Source organism: Lutra lutra, chromosome 15 (assembly GCF_902655055.1).
Source record: "Lutra lutra chromosome 15, mLutLut1.2, whole genome shotgun sequence".
Classification (NCBI taxonomy): domain Eukaryota; kingdom Metazoa; phylum Chordata; class Mammalia; order Carnivora; family Mustelidae; genus Lutra; species Lutra lutra.
In genome coordinates, this window is record NC_062292.1 from 26,300,022 (window position 1) to 26,327,364 (window position 27,343).

The following is a 27,343-nucleotide window of genomic DNA, read 5'->3' on the forward strand; positions in this document are numbered from 1 at the left end:
AGATAAATGATCATTTCATGTTAGTTTTTATATACCGTGTGTGGTGAGGGTTGAAGATTTTTCCTTTCCTCCCTAGATAACCACTGATTGTGGCACCCATTTGTTGAAAAGGCCATCTTTGCTCATGGAATTTTCTTGAAACTTTTCTTAAAAATTAATTAGCCATATGTGTATAAGGTTTTTTCTGGAGTCTTTTCCTCTTGATCTGTATGTTTATCCTTATGCGAATACCACAGTATCCTGATTACTGTATAATTTTAGTAAATCTTGATACCAGATAATGTAACTTTGTTCGTGTATTTCAAAGTCATTTTGGTTATTTAGGTCCTTTGCATTTCCACATGGATTTTAGAATTAACTTACCAATTTCTTTAAACAGCATGCTAGGATTTTAATTTGAGTTACTTTGACTCTACGACTCAATTTGGGAAGATAGAGTATCTTAATGATACTGAATCTTTGAACCATGACAGTAGTATATTTCTTCTATTATTTAGGTCTTTAATTTCTCTTAGTGTTTTATAATTTTGTAGTTTTTCAGTGTTTGGAACTTGCACGTATTTTGTTAAACTTAATCCTAAGTATTTCATGTTTTTGATGATGTAAATACTATTTTAATTTCAATTTCTAATTGTTGATAATATGTAGAAATAAAACTTACTTTTGTATTTTGACCTTGTATCCTGTGATTGTTGAGTTTACTTGTTTTAATGGTTTTTTGATAGATCTATGGAGTTTTCTGAGAATATAATCATGTCATCTGCAAATCAAGACAGTTTTACTTTTTTTTCCAATTTCCAATTTTACTTCCTTTTTTATGCCCCATTCATTAATTTTTTAAAGGGATTGTTTTATATTTTCATGAGTAATACTGGTGTATGGTTTTCTTATAAAAATATATGTATGTGTGTGTACATATATATACTTATATATATGTATGTGTGTGTATATATGTGTATATATATAGTGTGTGTGTGTGTGTGTGTGTATGTGTGTGTGTGTGTGTATGGTTTGGTTTTGGTATCAGGTGTATTAGTGCTAGGTTTGCCATACTGTAATGAGCAGACTGGGTAGCTTAAATAACAGAAATTTGTTTTCTTATAGTTTTAGAGGTTAGTAGTCCAAGGTCAAGGTATCGACAGGTTTGTGTTCCTCCTTGGCTTACAGATGACCACTACTTTCTTGATGCGTCTTCACATGGTCACGTTGTGATCTTTGTGTTGTCTGTATTCTAATTTCTTCTTATAAGGACACGAGTCATTGGACTAGGGCCCAATATGTGATTTCATTTTACCTTAATTACCTCTAAGGCCCAGTTTCCAAATATAGTCAAAATTGGAGTACTGGAGGGCTAGGATTTCAACATATGAATTTGGGGGAAACACCGTTCAGCCCGTCACACAGGGGAATGCTGGTAATCCCCTTCTAAAGGGGGAATGATAAATGTTCTCTCTTTTATTTTCTGAATGAGTTTGTATGGAATTAATATGTTTGTTCCTTAAGTGTTTGGTAGAATTCACCAGTGAAGCCAAAGTTTTTGTGGGAGGGTTTTATTTACTATAGTTTCTTTAATAGATAAAGGGCTATTCTTGTTCTTTATTTCTTGTGTAAGGTTTGGTAGTTTGTCTGCTAAGGGATTTGTCCATTTCGCACAAGTTATTGAACTTACAACATAAAGTTCATAGTATTTTCTTATACTCTTAATGCTTATGGGATTGGAAGGGTTGTTGCTTCTTTCATTCCTGATAGTGGTAATTTGTGTTTTCTCTTTTTTTCTTGAACAGTTTAGAAGGTTATCAGTTTTACTAATCCTTTCAGATTATTTGTTTTGATATTTTGGTTTTCTATATAGTTTGTCCGTTTTCCATTTCACTAATTTTCAGGTTCATTTTTATTATTTCTTTGCTTCTATTTTGAATTTCATCTTTTTTTTTCGTTTCTAAATATGGAAGCTTAGATAATTGATTTGGCCTTCTTTTCTAATCCTCACATTAGTGGTGTCTTTTATTCATTCAGTTCAAATACTTTGTCATTTCCATTGTAATTTCTTGTTTAAACTGTGGGTTATTTAGAAATATGTTGTTTAATTTCTCAGAATTTTCTGGATATTGTGTTATTGATTTTTAATATACTTCAGCTTTGTTCAGGGAATATGATTTGTATGAAGTCAGTCCTTTTTTTCAGAAGAGAGACAGAGAGAGTATAGGCAGGGGGAGAGGCAGAGGGAGAGGGAGAAACAGACTTCCCCTTGAGCAGGGAGCCCAACGTGGGGCTCAATTGATACCAGGACCTGGAGATTGTGACCTGAGCAGAAGGCAGTGGGTTAACTATCTCAGCCACCCGGTTGCCCCTGAATTCAGTCCTTTTAAATTTATTGAGACTTGTTTAATTGTCTACCATAAGCTTTATCTTCATTAATGTTCTATCTATATGCACTTGAAAAAAATTAGTATTTTGCTCTGTGTTGTCTGGAATATTCTATAAATGTCAAATAGGATGGTATTACATTCTATGTGCTCCATTAATTTTCTATATACCTGTTTTACTAATTCCTGAAAGAAGCATGTTAAAATCTTTAACCATTCCGACCATAATTGTGGATTTGGCTGTGTCTTCATTAATTTTGTCAGCTTTTACTTTATGTATTTTGAAGTTTTGAAGTTTTGTTAGATTGATTTATTATTTTAAATGTCTCTCTTTATTCCTGATAATATTTTTGTAAAATCTAATTAGTCTGATGTTAATATAGCCTTTCCACCTTTCTTTTTGTAAGTGTTTACTTGGCATGGTTTTTTTTTTTTTTTTTTTTTTTTTTGGTCCTTCACTTTTTTTTTTTTAAGATTTTATTTATTTATTTGAGAGAGAGACAGTGAGAGAGAACATGAGCGAGGAGAAGGTCAGAGAGAGAAGCAGACTCCCCGTGGAGCTGGGAGCCCGATGCGGGACTTGATCCCGGGACTCCAGGATCATGACCTGAGCCGAAGGCAGTCGTCCAACCAACTGAGCCACCCAGGCATCCCTGTCCTTCACTTTTTTATATCTGTTTTAATTAAAGTAGGTTTCTTGGGGTGCCTGAGTGGTTCAGTTGTTGAGCATCTGTTTTCGGCTTGGGTCATGATCCTGGTGTCCTGGGATCGAGCCTTGCATTGGGCTCCCTGCTCTGTGAGGAGTCTGCTTCTCCTTCATCCACTCCACCTGCTTGTTTTTCCTCTCTTACTGTATCTCTCTGTCAAATAGATAAAATCTCCAAAAAAAAAAAAAAAGGTAAGTTTCTTATAGATAGCTTCCTTTTTAATTTAATAAGATGGTTTGCCTATTAAATGGATTGGTTAGGCTGTGTGTGTGTGTGTGTTGTGTGTGTGTAGTATTTTAAAGATTTATTTACTGGGGTGCCTGGGTGACTCCGTCAGTTAAGCACCTGATGTCTGTTCAGGTCATGATCCTGGGGTCCTGGGATTGAGTTCTGCATTGGGCTCCCTGCTCAGGGGAGAGCTTTTCCCTCTGCCCCTCCCACTGCCCCTCCCCCTGCGTGACCTGTCTCTCTCAAATAAAAAAAATAAAGATTTATTTGAGAGAGAGAGAGAGAGTGAAATTAAGAGTTAGATGCTTAACTGACTGAGCCATCCATGTACCCCTAAACTGTTTATATTTTAACATTGTTATGATGTTTTTGGTTTTATGTGTATGTCTTGCTTGCTCTTGGTTTTCTATTTTTCTTTTCCATTTGGTTTTTGTCTCTTTTTTATCTTTCCTTCTTTTGGATTAATTGGATATTTTTAAGATTTCTATTTTATTTCCACTATTGACTTACTAGTGATAGTTGTGTAGAGTGAGAGTGTGTGTGTGTTTGGCCAGGGAGTTCTTTAGGGTTTACAATACTCATTTTTAGCTTTTCATGCTCTGCCTTCAAATAATGTTACATCATTTCATATACAATGTAAGAATTTTGCAATAGTCTGCTTTCATTCTGTAGACTTTGTATTTGTATTTGTATTTACACGCCCTTGTGGCTGGAAATACAAATTCTCTATTCCTTATATTAAAAAACTAGGGTAGATTTCATACCTCGTAAAATTCACCACTTTATGGTGAATTTTAAAATTTACCATTCAGGGGTGCCTGGGTGGCTCAGTGGGTTGAGCTGCTGCCTTCAGCTCAGGTCATGATCTCGGAGTCCTGGGATCGAGTCCCGCATCGGGCTCTCTGCTCAGCGGGGAGCCTGCTTCCTCCTGTCTCTCTGCCTGCCTCTCTGCCTGCTTGTGATCTCTCTCTGTCAAATAAATAAATAAAATCTTTAAAAAAAAATAAAATAAAATTCACCATTCAAACCAATTCAGTGTTTTTTAGTACATTGCCAGTATTGTGCAACCATCACCACTATCTATTCCAGAAAATGTTCATCACTCCAAGAGGAAACCCTATTCTCATTAAATAGTCACTGCCCTTTTCTTCCTTGGCAATCCCTAATTTGCTCTCTGTCTCTATAGATTTGCCTATTCTGGACATTTCCTGTGAATGGAATCGTACAATATGGGATCTTTTGTGTCTGGCTTATTTCACTTAGCATAATGTTTTTAAGGTTAATCTGTGTTATAGTGTGTATCACTATTTATGGCTGAATAATACTCCATTATAGTGATCGACCATGTTTCTTTTATCCACTCATCAGATGATGGACATTTGGGTTGTTTCCATTTTTTATTTATTATGAATAATGTTCTCATAAACATTTGTGTAGAAGTTTTTGTTTGAATATAATGTTCTCCAGGCTCTGTAGTATTTACCTAGGAGTGTAATTGGCTAAACTCATATGGTAATTGTGTATTTAACCTTTTGGCTGCCAAACTCTTTTCCCCAGAGGCTGCACTATTTTATATTCCTGCCAGTTGCGTACAAGGATTTAAATTTCTCTGCATCCTCACTTTTTTTTCCTTAAGATTTTATTTATTGGACAGAGAGAGAGGCAGTGTGAGAGGGAACACAAGCAAGAGGAGTGTGAGATGGAGAAGCAGGCTTCCCGCTGAGCAGGGAGCCTGATGTGGGGCTCTATCCTGGGACCCTGGGATCATGACCTGAGCCAAAGGCAGACACTTAACGGCTGAGCCACCCAGGCACCTTTTTATTTTTTTAAATTATAGTCAGTGTAGTGAATGTACAATATCTCATTGTGGCTTTGATTTATTTTCCCGTATTGACTAGTGATGTTGAACATCTTTTTATGGACTTATTGGCTATTACTACTTTTTAAAGGTGGTGTTTTGATTCTCAGTAATAAACTTGGGTCAATTAATAGTATACTTCTCTGTAGCCAAAGTAGAGTTCAGACCAAAGACATGGTCCACATTTTCTCTCACATTTTGGTTGAATGTGTTTTCTGTAGAGGTATGTGTTATTTATATTACAGTGTTTGCATTTTTAGTTCAAGAACAGAAGGCAAATTGGGATTATACTTTATATTCAGTACTGTATTTATAAAATAAAAGTTAACCACTAAAACAATTTTTTTAGCTTTTTTTTTTTTTTTTTAAGATTTTATTTATTTATTTGACCGCACAAGTAGGAGCAGCAAGCTGAGGGAGAGGGAGAAGCAGGCTGCCCACTGAGCAGGGAGCCAATGTGGCCTCCATCTCAGGACTCAGATCATGACCTGAGCTGAAGGCAGTCATTTAATTAGCCACATGCCCCTAAAACAATTCTTTTTTAAAGATTTTATTTATTTGAGAGAGATATGGATCACTAACAGGGGGAGAGAGAGAGGGATAAGCAGATTCCTTGCTCAGTGTGGAGCCCAAGGACAAGGATGTGGGGCTCCATCCCGGGACCCTGAGATCATGACCTGAATTGAAATCAGACCCTTAACCAACTAAACCATCCAGGAATCCCTTTAACCACTAAAACACTTTTTAAAGAAAGTTACTTTAGAAATTCCATATAGGGATACAAAGGACCCGTCTTCCATGCAGTTTAGAGATTGCTTTTACAAACCCTGGATAATGGGACAAGGGTGTTATCTAATGACACATATGATCTATAGAACCTCCCTATCCCTCCTTCCTTATAATAGAAATTTCTATCTGTGACCTCTCGTTTAGGGATCTGTGTTTTTCTTTTGTGTGAACTTGATGTCTTCTCATTGATTGACCTGTGATGGGTGCTTTTCTGAAGTGTGACTAAAATTTAGTAATTACATCATCTTGGAATTGGTTTGAAGAGATAGTTTTGGACCAATTATATTTTCTGTCTTAGGAATTTGAAATAAATAAACACCCGAATTGGAATATTTTAATTAACGTCTTTGTAGTATTGGTATTGGAAAGACTGTATATTGTAAGTCGATATCCTTGAGAAGCAGAAAAAAGAAGTTAAGTCACATTAATGGTAGAACACTAGCAAGACCTGTATTCCATACTGCTGTGCTGAAGTCTGTAGATCCACCTTGAATCCAACCCTCTAGATCCTTTGAGGCCTAGTCCTGGTGTTTGCCATGAGATAATTCTCTTAATTGCTGCACCTTTCTTAAATGTACACAGACTTAATTAAAATTCTCCCAATTCCAAGCCTTCGATGATAGTTAGAATTAATGTTCTGTTTAAAGAGGAATGTGTGAATAGAACTAGATCCAGGTCAAGATTGAGAGTGTATTGGGTAATTTTCATGCTGGAGGAATAAGTAGTGACATTTCTTGGCCATATTTGGTTTCCTGATCTAAGCTACCTCTTTTTTGTTTTTTTTTTCCTACCATAAATACCAGAGATTGTTTCCCCTGCTTATCTTTTCATGACTATTACTTGTATTAATCATGGTGTCCTTTCTTAGCTGGCCCATTGTAGTCTCTTATCCTTTCAAAATTTCTGTTCCTGAAGCTAGCACATAGCTATTTTGAGTCTCCCTTGTCTCCTTTTAAAAGATTTTATTTATTTGACAGAGAGAGACATAGCTAGAGAGGGAACACAAGCAGGGGGTGTGGGAGAGGGAGAAGCAGGCTTCCCACTGAGCAGGAAGCTCCGATGTGGGGCTCAATCCCAGGACCCTGGGATCATGACCTGAGTTGAAGACAGACACTTAATGACTGAGCCACCCAGGTACCCTTATTTTTAAAAAAAAAATTACAAGTTTTCATATATTTATTTATTCACTTAAGTAATCTCTATGTGCAGTGTGGGTCTTGAAACTCATGACCTTGAGATCGAGAGTTGAGTGCTCTTCTGACTGAGCTAGCCAGGAGCCCTTTACCCCCTTTTAAAAAAAATTCCCATAGTTTGGCTATTGTAGACATTGCTGCTATAAACATTCGGGTGCACGTGCCCCTTCGGATCACTACGTTTGTATCTTTAGGGTAAATACCCAGATGTCCATCTACAGACGAATGGATAAAGAAGATGTGGTATATATACACAATGGAATACTATGCAGCCATCAAAAGAAATGAAATCTTGCCATTTGCGACGACGTGGATGGAACTAGAGGGTATCATGCTTAGCGAAATAAGTCAAGCGGAGAAAGACAACTATCATATGATCTCCCTGATATGAGGGAGAGGAGATGCAACATAGGGGATTGAGGGGGTAGGAGAAGAGTAAATGAAACAAGATGGGATTGGGAGGGAGACAAACCATAAGTGACTCTTAATCTCACAAAACAAACTGAGGGTTGATGGGGGGAGCGGGTTGGGAGAGGGGGGTGGGGTTATGGATATTGGGGAGGGTATGTGCTATGGTGAGTGCTGTGAAGTGTGTAAACCTGGCGATTCGCAGACCTGTACCCCTGGGGATAAAAATATATGTTTATAAAGCTGTAAAAAAAAAAAAAAAAAAAGAAAGGATGAATACCCAAGTTTTGTAGCAACATGGACTGGAAGAGAAAATGCTGAGTGAAATAAGTCAAGCAGAGAGAGTCAATTATCATATGGTTTCACTTATTTGTGGAGCATAACAAATAGCATGGAGGAAAGGGGAGTTAGAGAGGAGAAGGGAGTTGGGGGAATTTGGAAGGGGAGGTGAACCATGAGAGACTATGGACTCTGAAAAACGATCTGAGAATTTTGAAGGGGTGGGGGGTGGGAGGTTGGGGGCACCAGGTGGTGGGTATTGTAGAGGGCACGGATTGCATGGAGCACTGGGTGTGGTGCAAAAATAATGCATACTGTTATGCTGAAAAAATAAAAAAATTAAAAAAAAATTCCCTTATTAAATTACAAATTACAATGAAATTACAAAGTCTACAAAGTTTGCCTTCTATTCCTTTTCTTCCTTACTTTATCTGACTTTATTTATGGAATATTTGACTTAATACAATGTTAAATATAAGTCTTAATGGAGATAGTTTAGGGAGAAACCATTATACAAAATACCAGATAAATTTACTCTCTACTTTTGAAAAACAACTTAAGTTTATTTTTAAGACATTTTATCTTATCAAATGAAAGTAGGAAGGAGGGGCGCCTGGGTGGCTCAGTGGGTTAAGCCTCTGCCTTTGGCTCGGGTCATGGTCTCAGGGTCCTGGGATTGGGCCCCTGCATTGAGCTCTCTGCTCGGCGGGGGGCCTTCTCTGCCTGCTTCTCTGCCTACTTGTGATCTCTCTCTCTCTCTCTCTCTCTCTCTCTGTCAAATAAATAAATAAATAAAATCTTAAAAAAAAAAAGAAAGTAGGAAGGAGTGTGATGATGGGACAGAGGCTGGAACTGAGCTGCTGCCTGTGAAGATTGTTATCAGTGTTGGTGTAAAAGGTGGATTTGAGGTTTATTTTTTCCTTTTCACCCATTTCCTTGTCTTTCAAGGAAATTCTTTGGGGCCAGTTGAAAATGGAGGATGGCTTGGGGTTGCTTGCATGGCAACTGGTGTAAGGGGGAAGAGGAAGCTAGAGAAATTTCAAGTTTTGGACATTTTGAGATATTGTAAATTATAAGATTACTGAAAAGAATCTAGTAATTGCTAGGGTTTGTCATTTGGTGCCAAAATATCAAAGTGGTTCTTTGGTCTTGTTTATGTGATTTTATTTTATTTTTTTTTATTTTATTTTTTTTAAAGATTTTTTTATTCATTTATTTGACAGAGAGAGATCACAAGCAGGCAGAGAGGCAGGCAGAGAGAGAGAGGAGGAAGCAGGCTCCCTGCGGAGCAGAGAGCCCGATGCGGGGCTCGATCCCAGGACCCCGAGATCATGACCTGAGCCGAAGGCAGCGGCTTAACCCACTGAGCCACCCAGGCGCCCCGTGATTTATTTTTTTAAAGATTTTATTTATTTATTTAAGAGAGAGAGAGACAGGGAGAGAGAGAGCGCATGCGCTTGAGCAGGGCACAGGGAGAGGCACAAGCAAACTCCCTGCTGAGCAGGGAGCCCAACGAGAGATCCCTTCACTCCAGTACCCTGGGATCATGACCTGGGCCGAAGGCAGACACTTAACCTACTGAGCCACCCAGGTATCCCTCTTTAGTCTTGTATAGATAAGATATAACTACTCTTTATTTTTCTGAATGACTTTGGATTGTACCTTGCTCTGATGATCTTGGTAATGTTTTATTTTTAGTACTTAACCTTTGAAAGATTTGAATGCTTGGTTAGTTACAACCAGAACTACCATGAGATAGTTGAAACAGTTTGTTGCAGTGTAATGGAATTAGTGTCTGTACCAAGATATACACGGATTGAACAAGGTACTTATTATTTTATTGAAGTGTTTTGAGATTATACTTTGTACTATTCAATAAGCTTGGAAGCTGTTTTTGAAGTAGACAATGTGTACAAATGTTAGGGAGATTACAAATATGGCCTCCGAGACTCAAACTGATTGTGATATGGCCCTTGCTTAACTGAGATGTGTCCTTTATTAATTCAAAATAGTGGTATTTAAAAAATAATTTTCTGGGGCGCCTGGGTGGCTTAAAAAAAAAAAAAGGCACTGTGATATGTGCCATTTAAAAAAAATAATTTTCTGTATCTGTTTTGTCATGTTGGTTTCTGAATGCAGTTAAATGACATGGATAGACCTTTTGGCAAGCTTAGGTTTTTTTTTTTTGTTTTTTTTTTTAAAGATTTTATTTATTTATTTGACAGAGAGAGATCACAAGTAGGCAGAGAGGCAGGCAGAGAGAGAGGAAGGGAAGCAGGCTCCCTGCTGAGCAGAGAGCCCGATGCGGGACTCCATCCCAGGACCCTGAGATCATGACCTGAGCCGAAGGTAGCGGCCCAACCCACTGAGCCACCCAGGCGCCCGACAAGCTTAGGTTTGTGCAGTATAATATTTGCCTTAAGTTTTCGACGGTGGGTATGGAAATATCTTCACAAGAACTCTTAGATGCTTTGTCTTCTCTTTTTTTTTTCTTTTTGTGTTTTAATTTAGATAATGTCCATTGACCTATCTTCACATTTGCAACTTCTTTCCTTAACTTGTGTTTCATGTATTGATGAGCCCATGGAAGTAATGCTTTGTTTTTGATGGGTTTTTAAAAATTTCTCGGAATTACATTTTACTTTCTCTTATAAGTTCATGTCTTTTGCTGTATTTTCATGTACTGTATTTTTCAGCTCTAAGAGTTATTATATGTGCTGCTGAAGCGAGCACCAGTTCTTAAGAGTTTTAAATGGTTCTTTGTATGTCTTCTGTTTTCCTCATTATACTTTCATGGTCCTATAAATCATTGAGCATATTTGTAATATATGTTTTGAAATCTTTTCTGCTAATTTCAGTGTATATCTTTTTGTTCCTGTTGACTGGGTTTCCTCCCATTTATGGGTCACATTTTCCTGCAATTTCACATGGCTAGTAATTTTTTTAATTGGGTAGTGGACACTATAAACTTGCATTTACTGAATGCTGGGTTTTGTTTTCTTCCTTTCAGAGTTTTGGGCTTTGTACTAGCAGGAAGTGAAGTTCCTTGCAGATCAGTTTGATCCTTTTGAGTATTATATTTTTTAACTAAGTTAAGTTTTTTGTAATTAAACCTTTTATTTTGAGAAAATTGTAAGTTCAGTGTAGTTACAAAGTTTTTTTTTTTTTTGAGGGTGGCTGATGAGCAATTTTTCTAGATCTAGTTTAGCTCCACTACTAATGACTCTTCTGGTGTTCTATTGAATGCCCTGCATTTTATACCTTCCTGGTCATTTTTAACTGATCTTGTAGAACTGATCTTGTAGAGTTTTTGCCCTGGGCACATATGACTAGTATTCAGCAACAGACTTGAGAGCCCTGTGTGGATTTCTAGAATTCTTTCCCTCAAAGATCTCAGTACTGTGCTGTTTAGTGTCCAGTGTCTGAAAGCAGGTTTTCATTTATCCCTCCACCCTCTCTAGTTTTCCAGGTGTATATAGCAATAGGGTGAGTCTGGTTGCAGTTGAATTTTTACAAGTGAAGAGTGAGCTGATTGTGTTTTACATTATCCTTTGCCCCATCTCAGGCTCCCCTCTTGCTTTGTTTTACTTTGTCTTAGTTCTTTGATTCTAAATTGAGCTTTTTTTTCTTCTTTTATACTTTGACATACCTGAAAATTAGATGTTTTATAGAAGATGGGATTTTTAAAAAAATCCCGTTTGCTAGGTTGCAGTTGGATGTAGCTTCATGTAGTCACTTCATGTAGGTGTGTAAACACAGAAAAGGCCTGCCTCAAAACTTGAACATAGATTTCTGCAGACTGGAAGAAAGTCTCTGAGACAATTGTGAATTATCGTTTTCTTCCCTATGAACTAAATATTTGTATGTGGGTGTGAAGGGTGGAGGAGGTTCTGGGATGAGGTATATTAGACATGTTCAGCAACATTCCTAAAGCTGGAGTCAGGTGTAGGTTAGCTGGCTACATGTAAACCTGGTTTAAGATCCCACTACCAATAGCATTTAGTTCTGTCATGGATTCTCTCTCTCTCTTTTTTTTCCTAAAGATTTTATTTATTTATTTGATGGAGAGAGAGAGAGATCACAAGTAGGGAGAGGCAGGCAGAGAGAGAGAGGTGGGGGAAGCAGGCTCCTTGCTGGGCAGAGAGCCCGATGTGGGGCTCGATTCCAGGACCCTGAGATCATGACCTGAGCCAAAGGCAGAGAGGCTTAACCCACTGAGCCACCCAGGAGCCCCTGTCATGGATTCTCTTAATAAATGTTACTTCACCAAAGTAATAGAGAATGTTGTGTGGAAAAATGTAGGTATCGGTGACTTAGTCAGAAATCATTCAGAAAAGGCTTCAAAGAATGAGAATTTTGTAGGACAATTTTAAATCTATGCAGGTGCATTTTTTTAAACAGCAGTGATTATGGTAAGAGTTGTTTAGGTCTAAGAGTATTTTAGGGGCACCTGGGTGGCTCAGTGGTAAAGCCTCTGCCTTCACCTTAGGTTATGATCCCAGGGTCCTGGGATCAAGTCCCGCATTGGGCTCTCTGCTCAGCAGGGAGCCTGCTTCCCTTCCTCTCTCTCTGCCTGCCTCTTTGCCTACTTGTGATCTTTGTCAAATAAATAAATAAAATCTTTAAAAAAAAAGTATTTTAGAGAAGCATAAATAAACATACAAGACTAAACATACCATACAATTTTTGTTGGTACCTGTTGGTACACATAGGAGTTGAAAGCTAATGTATTCATAGAAGCCTGCCCTCGGATGCTTACACATTCTGGAATAGACAAAACTATGGAGACACAAAAAGATCAGTGGTTGTGGGTGAGGAGAGATAGATGAGTAGGCAGAGCAAAGAGGATTTTTAGGGCAGTGAAAAATAATCTTTAGATTATAATGATGAATATATGTCACTGTACTTTTGTTCAAACCCACAGAATGTACAATATGAAGAGTGAACCTTAAGGTAAATTGTGAACTTGGTGATTGTGGTGTGTCAGTGTAAATTCATCCTTGGGGGAAAAATAGTGTACCATTCTGGTGAATGATTTTGATAACGGCAAAATCCATGCATGTGTTTGGTGCAGCAAATAATGTGGGAAACCTCTGTATCTTTGTTTCAGTTTCGTCGTAAATCTAAAACTGCTCTAAAAATAAAATCTGTAAAAAATGGGGGGGGGGGGGTGTAAATGTTGCTTCCACTCTGGGTTTTGAGTCTTAAGACATCTGCCTGAGCACCCAGTGACGAACTGTACCTGTGAAGTACAATCTGTCCCTCCCAGATCTGTTCTTCAGCACCTTAAAACCACAATCTGGGATCACAGAGAAGCCTACAGAGCTCAGCACATCTACACACTCTTAGGAGGCGCCTCCAGCCTTGCTTTCTGAACTCCATTAGGCAGGATTTGTTTCAGAAGAGAAATTACCAAATCTCTACATTGAGGAGACCTCTTTTTTTCTCAATCCAGCAGAGTAAAGGCTGACAAAACCAATACAGTCTAAGCCAACACCGTATGTGGTGAAACTCTGAGCTTGTACGACATAGGGATTTTATAACTTTTTAAAAAATTATTTCACATTCTGTGATAATATTTATGCCCAGGACATTTTTCTTGAAGAAGTAGGTAAATTTTCATTTTATAATTTAAGTGTATCGTGTATCATCAGTAAGGATTGGTTATGTATGCCAGTAACAGAAAACTTGATGAATACTGCCTTAAACAAGTGAGAATTTACTTTGCTCATGTAATGTAATTCCAGGGGTAGGCAGTCCATAGCTGATGCAACTGCCCATGGATGTCATCAAGGAACCAGTATCCTATCTTCCTAGCTTATATTTTTTTTGTTTTTTTTTGGTCAGAAGATGGCTGTTGTGGGGTGTGTGGGTGGCTCAATTGGTTAAGCAGCCCATTCTTTTTTTTTTTAAATTTTTATTTTTTTATAAACATATTATGTATTTTTATTCCCAGGGGTACAGGTCTGTGAATTGCCAGGTTTATACACTTCACAGCACTCACCACAGCACACCCCCCCGCAATGTCCATAACCCCACCACCCTCTCCTCACCCCCCTCCCCCCAGCAACCCTCAGTTTGTTCTTTGAGATTAAGAGTCTCTTATGGTTTGTCTCCCTCCTGATCCCATCTTGTTTCATTTATTCTTTTCCTACCCCCCAAACCCCCAAGTTGCATCTCCACTTCCTCATATCAGGGAGATCATATGATAGTTGTCTTTCTCCAATTGACTTATTTTGCTAGGCATGATACCCTCTAGTTCCATCCACGTCGTCGCAAATGGCAAGATTTCATTTCTTTTGATGGCTGCATAGTATTCCCTCGTGTGTGTGTGTGTGTGTGTGTGTGTGTGTGTGTGTGTGTGTGTGTGTGTGTATACCACATCTTCTTTATCCATTCATCTGTTGATGGACATCTAGGTTCTTTCCATAGTTTGACTATTGTGGACATTGCCGCTGTAAACATTCGGGAGCACGTGCCCCTTCGGATCACTACGTTTGTATCTTTTTTTTTTTTTTTTTAAGATTTTATTTATTTATTTGACAGACAGAGATCACAGGTAGGCAGAGAGGCAGGCAGAGAGAGAGGAGGAAGCAGGCTCCCCGCTGAGCAGAGAGCCCAATGCGGGACTCGATCCCAGGACCCCAAGATCATGAACCGAGCCGAAGGCAGAGGCTTAACCCCCTGAGCCACTCAGGCACCCTATCACTATGTATGTATCTTTAGGGTAAATACCCAGTAGTGCAATTGCTGGGTCATAGGGTAGCTCTGTTTTCAGCTTTTTGGGGAACCTCCATGCTGTTTTCCAGAGCAGTTGCACCAGCTTGCATTCCCACCAACAGTGTAGAAGGGTTCCCCTTTCTCCGCATCCTCGCCAGCATCTGTCATTTCCTGACTTGTTAATTTTAGCCTTTCTGACTGGTGTGAGGTGGTATCTCATTGTGGTTTTGATTTGTATTTCCCTGATGCCGAGTGATGTGGAGCACTTTTTCATGTGTCTGTTGGCCATCGATGTCCTCTTTGCATAAATGTCTGTTCATGTCCTTTGTCCATTTCTTGATTGGATTATTTGTTCTTTGGGTGTTGAGTTTGCTAAGCTCTTTATAGATTTTGGATACTAGCCCTTTATCTGATATGTTGTCTGCAAATATCTTTTCCCATTCTGTCAGTTGTCCTTTGGTTTTGTTGACTGTTTCCTTTGCTGTGCAAAAGCTTTTGATCTTGATGAAATCCCAATAGTTCATTTTTGCCCTTGCTTCCCTTGCCTTTGGCGATGTTCCTAGGAAGAAGTTGCTGCAGCTGAGGTCGAGGAGGTTCTGTCTGTGGTCTCCTCAAGGATTTTGATGGATTCCTTTCTCACATTGAGGTCCTTCATCCATTTTGAGTCTATTTTCGTGTGTGGTGTAAGGAAAGAAATGGTCCAATTTCATTTTTCTGCATGTGGCTGTCCAATTTTCCCAACACCATTTGTTGAAGAGGCTATCTTTTTTCCATTGGACATTCTTTCCTGCTTTGTCGAAGATTAGTTGACCGTAGAGTTGAGGGTCTATTTCTGGGCTCTCTATTCTGTTCCATTGATCTGTGTGTCTGTTTTTGTGCCACTACCATACTGTCTTGATGATGACAGCTTTGTAATAGAGCTTGAAATCCGGAATTGTGATGCCACCACCTCTGGCTTTCTTTTTCAATATTCCTTTGGCTATTCGAGGTCTTTTCTGGTTCCATAAAAATTTTAGGATTAATTGTCCCATTTCTTTGAAAAAAATGGATGGGATTTTGATAGGGATTGCATTACATGTGTAGATTGCTTTAGGTAGCGTAGACATTTTCACAATATTTGTTCTTCCAATCCAGGAGCATGGAACATTTTTCCATTTCTTTGTGTCTTCCTCACTTTCTTTCATGAGTGCTTTATAGTTTTCTGAGTATAGATTCTTTGCCTCTTTGTTTTTTTTGCCTCTTTGGTTTATTCCTAGGTATCTTATGGTTTTGGGTGCAGTTGTAAATGGGATTGACTCCTTAATTTCTCTTTCTTCTGTCTTGTTGTTGGTGTAAAGAAATGCAACTGACTTCTGTGCATTGATTTTATATCGTGACACTTTACTGAATTCCTGTACAAGTTCTAGCAGTTTTGGAGTAGAGTCTTTTGGGTTTTCCACATATAGTATCATATCATAAGCAGCCCATTCTTGATTTCTGCTCATGATCATGACCGTGATCTCATGGTCCTGGGATCAAGTCCCACATCAGGCTCCGCACTCAGCAGGGAGTCAGCTTTGGGATTCTCTTCTACCCCTGATTCTTCAAGAGTGTGCTCACTCTTTCCCTCTCTCTCTCTTCCCCTCTCTCTAAAGTAAATAAATCTTAAAAAAAAAAAAAAAAGAGATGGCTTTTGTACCTCTGGAGACCAGAGTTTTCAGAAGGAAAGAAAGGAAAGATAAAGGGAAATCTCTTTCTAAGTCTTTGTATTTTTCTGGTGGATAGTGGCCTCTCAGAGATTGATAACTAACTCCCTTTTGTTGGCCAGAACTATGTTGGTATGACTTGGTATTGAACTTACCATATCTGGAATTAGTATAGAATGGTGGTTAAGAGCATGGACCTAAATTTGAAAATCAGTTGTGTTACTTCCTAACTATGTATGACTTTAACATGTTTGTGCCTCAGTTTCCCTCTATTAAATGAGTCTGGTAATATGTACCTATCAACACTTTGTTGTGGAAAAGATTAAAGGAGTTAATATATGTCATTATTTTAATGGATACCATTTGTACTATTTTAAGTATTAGTTGTAATTTACCGTCTTCTTTATATAGTAGAGTTATTGGTACTGGAATTGTAAATTTGTCAATCAAGGAACTAGGTTTTTTAGATAGGAAATAAAATAGCATTTGCATTAGGTGTTTTTGAGTATAGGGATGGTTGAAAAAGACAGTCGAACTTTAAGGGCTCTTGTGACTGCATTGCATTATTAAAAGTTATAGGTGAGTTAAAGCATTGGGGCCATTTTAATTTACTCATTTAATTCATCTTAGAACTTGATGACTTTTAGTGCTGTCTTGAGCAAATTGTCATTTTATCCCCAATCCCCTAAAGCACCTTCATCTCTACCGAAATTCTGTTTTATTGATAGAATGTTTGAAAACTTAGCTGTGTATCAATAAATGATTTCATTGATATTGTTACCAGCCTTGCCAATTTATAATCACGCTACTGAAAAAAAAAATCAATGACTTCTCTATTTTCTTTTTAGCCCTATCTGCTTTGATATGATTGAGGAAGCATACATGACGAAATGTGGCCACAGCTTTTGGTAAGATGATTTTATTTAGCAAAATTGTCTTGATTTTTAACTTGTATATAAGTGCAGCCAGTGAGAAGTTAGGTTTTTAAAATAAATTTGGTTATCTTATAACTTCTTTGATATATTTTTATAAGTTCAGCAGCTCAAGGCAGAAAGCCTATGGTTGGTGCATAATTTCTGTGGAATACTTACATTTACCATTGTCCTTATAGGTGGATTTTAAAATTTTTGGGTTGATTAATTATTTTAGAGTTTTAATTACTGTTTTAGGAAATTGAGGGGTACTGCATAATCAGGATGGAGCATGTAGCATCTTTAACTCATTTGTGGGGATAAGTGTGAGACCCAGTAAAGGAGGTTAGAAAGTCAGTGGAAAAGGATATAGGGGATTAAAAAGATCTGTGTTTTCTTTAACATTTTGCTCGGTGTTATTGTTAGTTGCTTAGTCTTGTATATATGTCACATTAATCTGTACGTTAAAAAAATTTTTAGTTGTAAAATACACATAACATAAAATTTACCATCTTAAACATTTTCAAGTTGAGTAATGTTAAGTTTGTTTGCGTTGTTATACAATCTCCAGAATTTTTATCTTGCAAACTGAAACTATATACTTTAAACTTTAAAGTTTTAAACTTTAAACTATATAATTTAAACTATAAACTTTAAGCAACTCTCCCATTTCTTTCTTCCCCCTAGCCTCTGTCAATCACTATCTTACTTTGTTTCTGTGAATTTGACTATTCTAGATACCTCATATAAGTAGCATTAAATAGTATTTGTATTTTTGTGACTGGCTTAATTCACTTAGCATAATGTCTTTAAGTTTCATCCTTGTTGTAGTATGTGTCAAAGTTTCCTTCCTTTTTAAGGATGAATAGTGTTCCATTGTGTGTGTATACCGTGTTTTATTTGTTCATCTATTCATGGGCATTTGGGTTGCCTTCCTAACTGTTAAGAATGGTGCTTTGAACATTGGTGTCTAAATATCTCCTTGAGAGACTGGTTTCAGTTCTTTTGGATATATACCCAGAAGCAGAATTGCTGTATCATATGATAGTTCTGTGTTTAATTTTTTTTTTTTTAAAGATTTTATTTATTTATTTGACAGAGAGAAATCACAAGTAGGCAGAGAGGCAGGCAGAGAGAGAGGAGGAAGCAGGCTCCCCGCTGAGCAGAAAGCCCGATGTGGGGCTTGAACCCAGGACCTGGGATCATGACCTGAGCCGAAGGCAGCGGCTTAACCCACTGAGCCACCCAGGCGCCCCTGTGTTTAATTTTTTGAGGAACCTCCATAAACTTGTCATTTTCTCTTTTTTTTTAAATAGTAGCCATCCTAATGGTTATGTAATCTGTTTGTTTAATTCCTTTTGTTTATTTTTGATTGGGGGTGGTATATTCAGTTTGTTGTCAGTCGTGTCTGTATGTCATTTACACTGTTGATATATACTGGGTGTTATTACCAGTTTGTAAGTATTTTAGTTTGATTTGGAGCATGATGCAGCAGTGATTGGTATATCCAATCTACCAGTCATTTAAAAAGAAGTTCAGAATAAAAATAACTTTCTTGGCCTGTATTATGCTTTTTATTAAAATATGTTATTAAAATAAGCAATATGTATTTTTTTTTTAGATTTTTTATTTATTTATTTGACAGACAGAGATTACAAGTAGTCAGAGAGGCAGGCAGAGAGAGAGAGAGGGAAGCAGGCTCCCTGCTGAGCAGAGATCCCGATGCGGGGCTCGATCCCAGGACTCTGAGATCATGACCTGAGCCGAAGGCAGAGGCTTTAACCCACTGAGCCACCCAGGCGCCCCTGTATTCTTGTTTTAAAAACAAGTTTTATTGTCCAGTAACCTGAGATGTAAATGTCATTGTTTTTACAGTCTTTTTTTTTTGTCTACCTCCTCTGAGGTTATCCTGGTAAGGAGTGATGGTGTGTCCTTCCAGAATTTTTTTTTGCTGGTTTAAAAAAAAAAAAAAAAGACCATCTTGCCTTAAATAATTTAGATTTCCTGGTGTATCATTACATTGACATTGTTATGGTTGATGAATAACTTTCTGCTCCTTATTGCCATGGAAGTTCTTGGTCATGTGTGTCTTGCTTTTAGATTGATACATGTATGGTCTTGGTCTTTTCAGGCTTATTGTTTAACAGTAGTGTTTCCTTTGGTCCATTAATTGATCTAGCACCAAAGCATTCCATAGGAAACCATATACCTTCCTTGGAGACTTAAGTTTCATCTCTGGAAAATTGGGTGATATAGATTAGGCTTTCTCTGCCTTTGGAAGTATTGACTGTTGAACAAGATAATACCTGTTGTGGGTGATTATCCTGGTATTGTAGATTGTTTAGCAGTATCCCTGGCCTCTACCCAGTAGCAGTCCCTTTTCTTACAAGTGTGACAACCAAAAATGTCTCCAGACATCGTTAGATATTGAGTAGGGGACAGAATTGCCTACATTTGAGAAATACTGATATAGAGCTAAAAGAGCAGGGTCTTGAAGTTGGTAAACCAGGATTCTGGTTCTAGCTCTTTTACTTGCCTTTTATTTGTCCAGTCACTCAACCTATCTCTTCCGCTGTCCATCTCTACCTTCTCTTCCTACTCCTTCACCATCTCTTCTTTCATAGTTCTGAAGGTGTGGATGTTTGGTACAAATGATAAAATGAGGATTTAAATTTTCCTAACTGCCCTCCTCAACTTATATAGTCACTGTGGCATTTTTTTTTTTAAAGGATTTTATTTGTTTATTTGACAGAGAGAGATCACAAGTAGACAGAGAGGCAGGCAGAGAGAGAGAGAGAGAGAGAGAGAGAGAGAGAGAAGCAGGCTCCCCGCTGAGCAGAGAGCCCGATGCGGGACTCGATCCCAGGACCCCGAGATCATGACCTGAGCTGAAGGCAGCGGCTTAACCCACTGAACCACCCAGGCGCCCCATCACTATGGCATTTTAAAAGGACACTGAAGAGTCTGGTAAATAAGTACAGTAATCTTCCTTTGCTATGTTCTGAAGTGTAATAAATTACTGATTGACTTTATAATTAAATAGTCCTTGGCCTTTCCAATGAGTCCCGTAATCTTCAAGGTGTCTCGTTAGGTCATCGTTGGAAACCCCACTAGTTTCTTAAATATCTGTTTTTCCTTTCAAATAAAAATAGTTTAAGTTTAGATCCTTGTTATAATTCAAGTGCTGTTGTAACCTGGTGTGTTTTAAAATATGAATGTGTTTTAAAATACCTGCCAGAGAGCAGGTTTTGTAGGATAGAGACCATAAGGTTGTCAGGAGCTAGTCAGCTTGGAGACTGGCAGTCCCATTGTCAGGCTTGTGAAACTGTGAGACATTTTGTACTTTTGTCTATAGCAAAAGCTCGTAATTATTTACCCTGTCCTATCGTGTGAGGCCATTGGAACTTCGGTCATTAATGGTAGCCTCTTGGATCAAACCTTCGCTAACTTGAATGCTGGCTGGTAATCTGGAGCTAAGCAGTGTTAGCATTTCCAGGCTCTGTCCAAATTATTAACACCAAATCAAATTGGACCACATGAACTATTTATCCCTAGTCTTACTTATGAATAAGGTTGGAGACGCTATTCCCACTAGACAGTGAGTCTGCTATTAGCTGTTGTATTTGGCTTCTTTGTGATATTAGAGATAAGGTTTGCTTTTTTCCTTTGCCACCTCCAGCTTGCCCCCTGCACTCTTCTTCTCAGACCTCATGTCTACCAAGTTCTGATTTACTATTTTGTTTCATTACAAATTAATTATAATTAATAGCATCCCTCAGTGTTGTTCATCATCCAGCATATCGGTGGTCAAACCTGGGTATCAGCTTGTCTTTTGGGGTTTTTGATTAATTAATTGTCCTGTACCTTGCTGTTAGTCTTTCTTTATACCCGGTATTATATAGGACTACTGTACTGATTTGTCTTTGCTGTTCTTGTTTAAAGTCTCCTCTTTTTTGAGAATTTTCTGATTATTCACAGCTTTTTATATGTACTCACCCCTGTTTACAGAGAGAGAAAAAGGTATTCATGATAAGGTCTTATTTACCCTAGTGTCTACAATTACTTATAGAAAAATGAGGAGAAACAGAAAGTTCGTGTATTGGGGGTGGGTGAATAGAGGATTTCAGAAAACATTCAAAGAGGTCTTTGGATGGTTAAAGTGGTATGGTGTTCTGTGTATTACAGGCAGTGCCCTAAAAGTTAAAAAAAGAAAGAAAAAGAAAAAGATAGTTATACCTTACAGTAGGACTATACTTTTTTTGGGGGGGAAGAAACAGAATAACCATACATCTATGGAGAAATACTCATTTAAAAAAAGTTACTGAAGTATAGTTGACATAATTGTTATATTAGTTTCAGGTGTGCAACATAGAAATTAGACAATTCTGTACATTACTCAGTGCTCACCACCATAAGTGTAGTTACCAGCTGTCACCATACAGTGTTATGATATTATTGATTATATTCCCTATGCAGTTCTTTTCATCTGTGTGACTTATTTATTTTATAATTGGAGGTTTATCCCTGTTAATCCCTTTTGCCTATTTTGCCCATGTCCCCATCCTCCTCCATTCTGGCAACCACCAGTTTGTTCTTTGTATGTATGAATCTGTTTCTGCTTGTTTGATTGTTCATTGCTTTTGTTCGTAGATTCCACATATAAATGCAATTGTATGGTATTTGTCTTTTTCTGACTTCACTTAGTATAATACCCTTGAGGTCCATTCATGTTGTTGCAAAGGGCAAAATTTCAAAATAGTCATTCTTCATTATTAGATATACACTTAATAAACATAGGCACCCCTTTATGTCTGCACATTCTAGTGCTGAATTACTATTTTAAAGAGTTTTAGTGTGAGTAGCTTTTGAAAACTTCTCAGATAGACCCAAGATATATATCCGTATATCCCCCCATCTTGATCACTAGTCTAGACACCTTCTTTTGGAAATCAAAATTCCACATCTGGAATGGTGATGGTCAAGTAGAGTTATTGTGAAAGGAATAATTGAGAATTTCTAGTGGTGTTTTTTGTGACCCAGAGGACAGCATGTTTCTTTTTTGTCTATAGCTATTTTTTTCATGCATTGAACATTTATTTAGTTCAACTCTAAGAGGACATTGTGCTAGACATTGAGGTTACTGAGATGAATTAAAACAAATCCTTGTTTTGAATGAGCAAATAGAAGAAGGGATTACAGACACATACACAGATAAGTACAAAATAAGATAGTTACTATTTCTCAAACTAGGAAAGGTCTGCTGCGGGGTGTTAGTGAGGTAGTAGATGCTATAAGATAAACTTGATGCATCTTGTCATGTCAGTTTTATACAGTGGTATGTAAGTTGATGCATTTTCATTTTGTAGTATAGATGGATATTACCAATGCAATGGGGAAAAGTCACTTGAACTTTTGTTCCTGAGGACAGTTCCTTCTTCCTGCATCCTCGACTATTTTTTTCTGCTAGGAGGATGGTGTGGTAGTAAACCTACTGACAAGGGATGTGATTAGGTTGCTGAAGGTAGGAGAGAAGGATATTCTGTTGGACTCTGGGATAATTCCTTGTATAGTGACAGTCTCTTTCACTGGGGTAACAGCTTGTTCTTCTTATATTATTGGCTCATTTCTAACTATCATTTCTTTACAAAAGGCATTTGCTAAAACCCAGAATGCCCTTCTGGTTATCTGTCAACTGCTTCTCTCATCTTTAATAATAACCTTCCCAGATTTTCTGCTTCATCACTTGGTTTATTTGAACTTGCAGATTTTTTAAAGGGTTAAGTCTTGTTCTTTGGGGATATTTTCTGGTAATATGAACTCATTTCCATTTTCCCTAGCAGATTATAAGTGTTTCCATGTTTTAATTGCATAACTGCTTTATGCTTTTCCCTTGCAATAAAAATGAAAACGAAAACAATTTGTATATTTTTTCCTTCACTGAAATTTCTACGTAGGAGATTTTCTGTTAGATATAGAACCTATCATGTGGTAATATGGCAATCCTAGCCTTGTCATAGTTGCAAGAGGTGATGTTATTATTTCTGGAACACTGTATAAGTCATTTGTTTTGTTTAGTTTTAAATACCACAAAGTTTTTTTTTTTTTTTTTAAGATTTTATTTATTTATTTGACCGAGATTACAAGTAGACGGAGAGGCAGGCAGAGAGAGAGGGGGAAGCAGGCTCCCCACTGAGCAGAGAGCCCAATGTGGGGCTCGATCCCGGGACTCTGGGATCATGACCTGAGCCGAAGGCAGAGGCTGAACCTACTGAGCCCCAGGCAGCCGGTCATTTGTTTGTGGATGTATTTGAGGACCTGTTTAGTGGCAGCCGTTGACTCTGATGGTCAGGTCCTTGTGCTGTGCCAAAGACCATCACTGCAGTTCTCTGTGATGTCGTTTTTATTTTAACTTACCTTGAAAGTACCAAATGTGAGAAGGGAAAGTAATTGTTAATGAGAGAAATCAGAGAAACCTGATGGTAGTAGGTTTCTGTTTTGATAAGACAGAGTGAAGTAAGTGGGTTATAAAAATTAGCTTCAACTTACAAAGCTGAAGTAAATTTATAGTAATTTGGATACAGAATAAAAGCGGTGCTGTCTCTTTAGGAATCTTTTTTATAAAGCACCCTTGTGATTTCTTAGAAATAATTTTTTTTCTGGTTGTTAGGAGCAGTGCCTTTTTGCTATAAAAACTTGTGGGCATTTTTTTTTAAGAGATTTTTTATTTATTTACTTATTTGAGAGAGAGAGTGAGAGAGAGAGTGTGAGAGGGGAGAGGTCAGAGGGAGAATCTGACCGCCTGCTGAGTAGGAAGCCAGATGTGGGACTTGATTCTGGGACTTCAGGATCATGACCTGAGCCGAAGGCAGTTGCTTAACCAACTGAGCCACCCAGACACCCAAAACTTGTAGACATCTAAAAAGAAAAAGTTTCCTGTAATTTTATGGCCCAGGGACATACACTGTAAACGTTATGATGAATATATATATAGTTTTGTTAATTTATATATATATATATATATATATATAGGGTTTTTTTTTTTATTTGGGGAGAGACAGAGCATGAGTGGGGGTGGAGGGGGAAGGATGATGGTGGTAGTGGTGGGTGGGGGAGGGGCAGCGGGACAATGGTGTCCATGTGTTGGGCTCCCATTCCAGGTTGTGGAGATCATGACCTGAGCTGAAGGCAGACGTCCAACCGACTGAGCCACCCAGGCCCCTCTAGTGAAACAACATTTAAAAGATTTTTTTTTATTAAAAGACGATACATAATTGCAAAACGTCAAATATTATGGAAATATATATTGTGAGGAAGGAAACATTTCTTGTAATCCTCTTTCTTTAGCTATAACCACTAAGAATTATTATTTTTCATGGCATATAGTTACGTATTGTAATGTGATTTTTTGGGGTATTTTTTGGATTGATGTTTACCAAATTATTTAGTCAATTTTGTAGTGTATTGGTCGCTTCTAATTTATTTTGCTATTTATAGATAATCTTGAATGGAGCACCTTTCTATGTATATACCTCTGCTCATTTCCTTAGGGTAAATTCCTAGAAATAAAATCATTACATCAAAGGGGATACACAACCTTAAGGTTTCCATACAACTTGCCTTCTGGAAATGTTGTGGCAGTTGCATTTCCTTCAACAGTACGTGAGGTTCACATGTGCTCCTTAACTCTGATAGTATTTTCTTTAATTTCCATTCTGTTTAGTAAAAAATAGTATATGATTTAAAATCTTTTTTTTAATATTACTGAAGGTGGTGATTTTCTCATTCTTATTGACTAATGCTTGTCTTGTTGATCTTTCTGTTTTTCTCTTTTTTTATTTGAGTGTGCTCTTTTTGTATTAAGGATATCAGCACTCTAAGAACATGAATAGTCCATTTGCTTAACTAAATCATAGGCATTTGCTTTTCTTGGGTGTTGTTATGTAGTATTTTAATTGCATAAACTTAAAAGTTAATACTTTTTTTTAACGTTCTATATCCAGTAGACTTGTTACTCAAGTTCATTTTTAAACATTAACTTTTGTATACTGTTACCTAATAAATGCTCTGTATTTTATTATAATAAAATATAAGCTGAAATAAATTTGATAACAAATTACTTGTTTTAAATGAGAAATAGAAGACTTTATAGGCATTATTTTATGACCAGTTTATTAATCCTTTACTGATTTAATGAACCCTATTTTATTTTTTTCCTGCTAATAGCTACAAGTGTATTCATCAGAGTTTGGAGGATAATAATAGATGTCCCAAGTGTAACTATGTTGTGGATAATATTGACCATCTGTATCCTAATTTCTTGGGTGAGTCTTTGGAATGATTCTTTATTATTTAAAATATTCTATCCCCAAGAGTGTATGCTGGCAGAAATTTATTCAGAAAACATAGTATAGGGGTAAAGCAAGTCTTTCTCTTCTATCCACCTGGGTGTTTTCCCCAGTCTTCATTATTTTGTATTTTCCATACCATGTGTTGTTAGTACTATATGATATTGTTGTTAAGTTTACACAACCCTTAGTTTCTTATATAGATGGTAGAACAGAACGTGAGGTTAAAGGGGATGCCAGAGGTCCAGAATACCTGTCTCTTTATACAATGTGGTACATTCCTGCTGGTTGTGCTTCTGGGGTAGAAGTGAGGGTCAGGGGAAGAAAGTGTTAATGGAGAGAGGGAAGAGGTGGGGAGAAACTTGGGTAATTGGATTTCTGGATAGGGGACGAGAGCCTGTGACCTGGGGAGGCAATTGAAAAGTAAAAACTTGGAGAAGGAACTTAGGAAAAGAAGAAACATTGAGTGGTGTGATACTCTGCAGGATTGGACTTAATGGGCTAGATTGGGTAGAAGGGAAATCAAAGTCCTGCGAAGTAAAACCTTGTGTCCCTGAGCTCAGAAACATGGATTGTTGCTGCTGTGTGGGCTCTAGAATCTTTTCTATCAGTTGTCATAACTTCAGAAAACTTCTTTTGGAATGGTTAAATACAGAAAGGAATCTGATCTTCCGATAATTTTGGTGTTTACTAAAACTTTCAGGCAACATTTTTTAATGAGTCCAAAAGCTGGAGATTCTTTTATGTGGATTTCTTTTCTCTTTTTTTTTTTTTTTTAAAGATTTTATTTATTTGTCAGAGAGAGAGGAGAGCGAGCGAGCACCGGCAGACAGAATGGCAGGCAGAGGCAGAGGGAGAAGCAGGCTCCCCGCCAAACAAGGAGCCCGATGTGGGACTCGATCCCAGGACGCTGGGATCATGACCTGAGCCGAAGGCAGCTGCTTAACCAACTGAGCCACCCAGGCGTCCCTCTTTTTTTATTTTTTATTTTTTATTTTTTAAACTCTGTGAGGAAACGAGAGGTTTTTTTTTTTTTTTTTTTTTTTTTTTAAATTTTGTACAAAGAGAGAGATCACAAGTAGGCAGAGAGGCAGGCAGAGAGAGAGAGGGGGGAAAGCAGGCTCCCTGCTGAGCAGAGAGCCTGATGGGGGGCTCGATCCCAGGACCCTGGGATCATGACCCGAGCCGAAGGCAGTGGCTTTAACCCACTGAGCCACCCAGGCGCCCCTTTTATGTGGATTTCTAACTAGAGGGAGCACTATATACCAGTATGGAAGGACTTTCAAAGTGTAGTACTATTTTAGTCAGAAAGTGATTTCATACATTAAGTATATATTCTCACATATATCTGGTGAATAGTGAAGTCACACTTAACTGATTTTCTGAGCTGGAAATTATCTGGGTGATCATCTAATTTTTAATCTTTTCTTTTTATGGATATTAAATTTTTGTTTTGGGTAATTGGAGTGTAAGTATTTTATGTCCATATTTGAAGTCCTTTAATTATAGGGCAGCTTGTAATGTGATTATGAATGTCAACCTTGGAAATAACATTTTATCCTGATATATCTTTTTCTGTTTTTCTTCCCATCATCCTTCCCCTCTTTACTTGTACAATAATATTCAAATTCAGGATGCCTGGGTGGCTCAGTTAAGTGTCTGCCTTTGGCTCGGGTCATGATCCCGAGTCCCGGCATTGAGCCCCACTTTGGGCTCCCTGCTCAGCGGGGAGGCTGCTTCTCTCTCTCTCTCTCCACCTGCTTGTGTTCCCTCTCTCACTGTGTCTCTCTCTGTAAAGTAAATAAAATATTTAAAAAAAAATATTCAAATTCATAGCTTCCCACATTAGGTAGA

At 37.7% G+C, this 27,343-nt stretch overlaps 1 protein-coding gene across 6 annotated transcripts in view; it reads left to right on the forward strand.

Moving 5' to 3' along the window:
- Positions 1-27,343, forward strand: part of COP1 (COP1 E3 ubiquitin ligase) — a 250,858-nt gene that overhangs the window by 9,660 nt on the left and 213,855 nt on the right. For all 6 annotated transcript variants that reach the window (XM_047704561.1, XM_047704560.1, XM_047704558.1 and 3 more), the window contains exons 2-3: positions 17,082-17,141; positions 25,368-25,465. In XM_047704561.1, the coding sequence (XP_047560517.1) occupies positions 17,082-17,141; positions 25,368-25,465 (158 nt within the window). The remainder of the gene's footprint in view (positions 1-17,081; positions 17,142-25,367; positions 25,466-27,343) is intronic.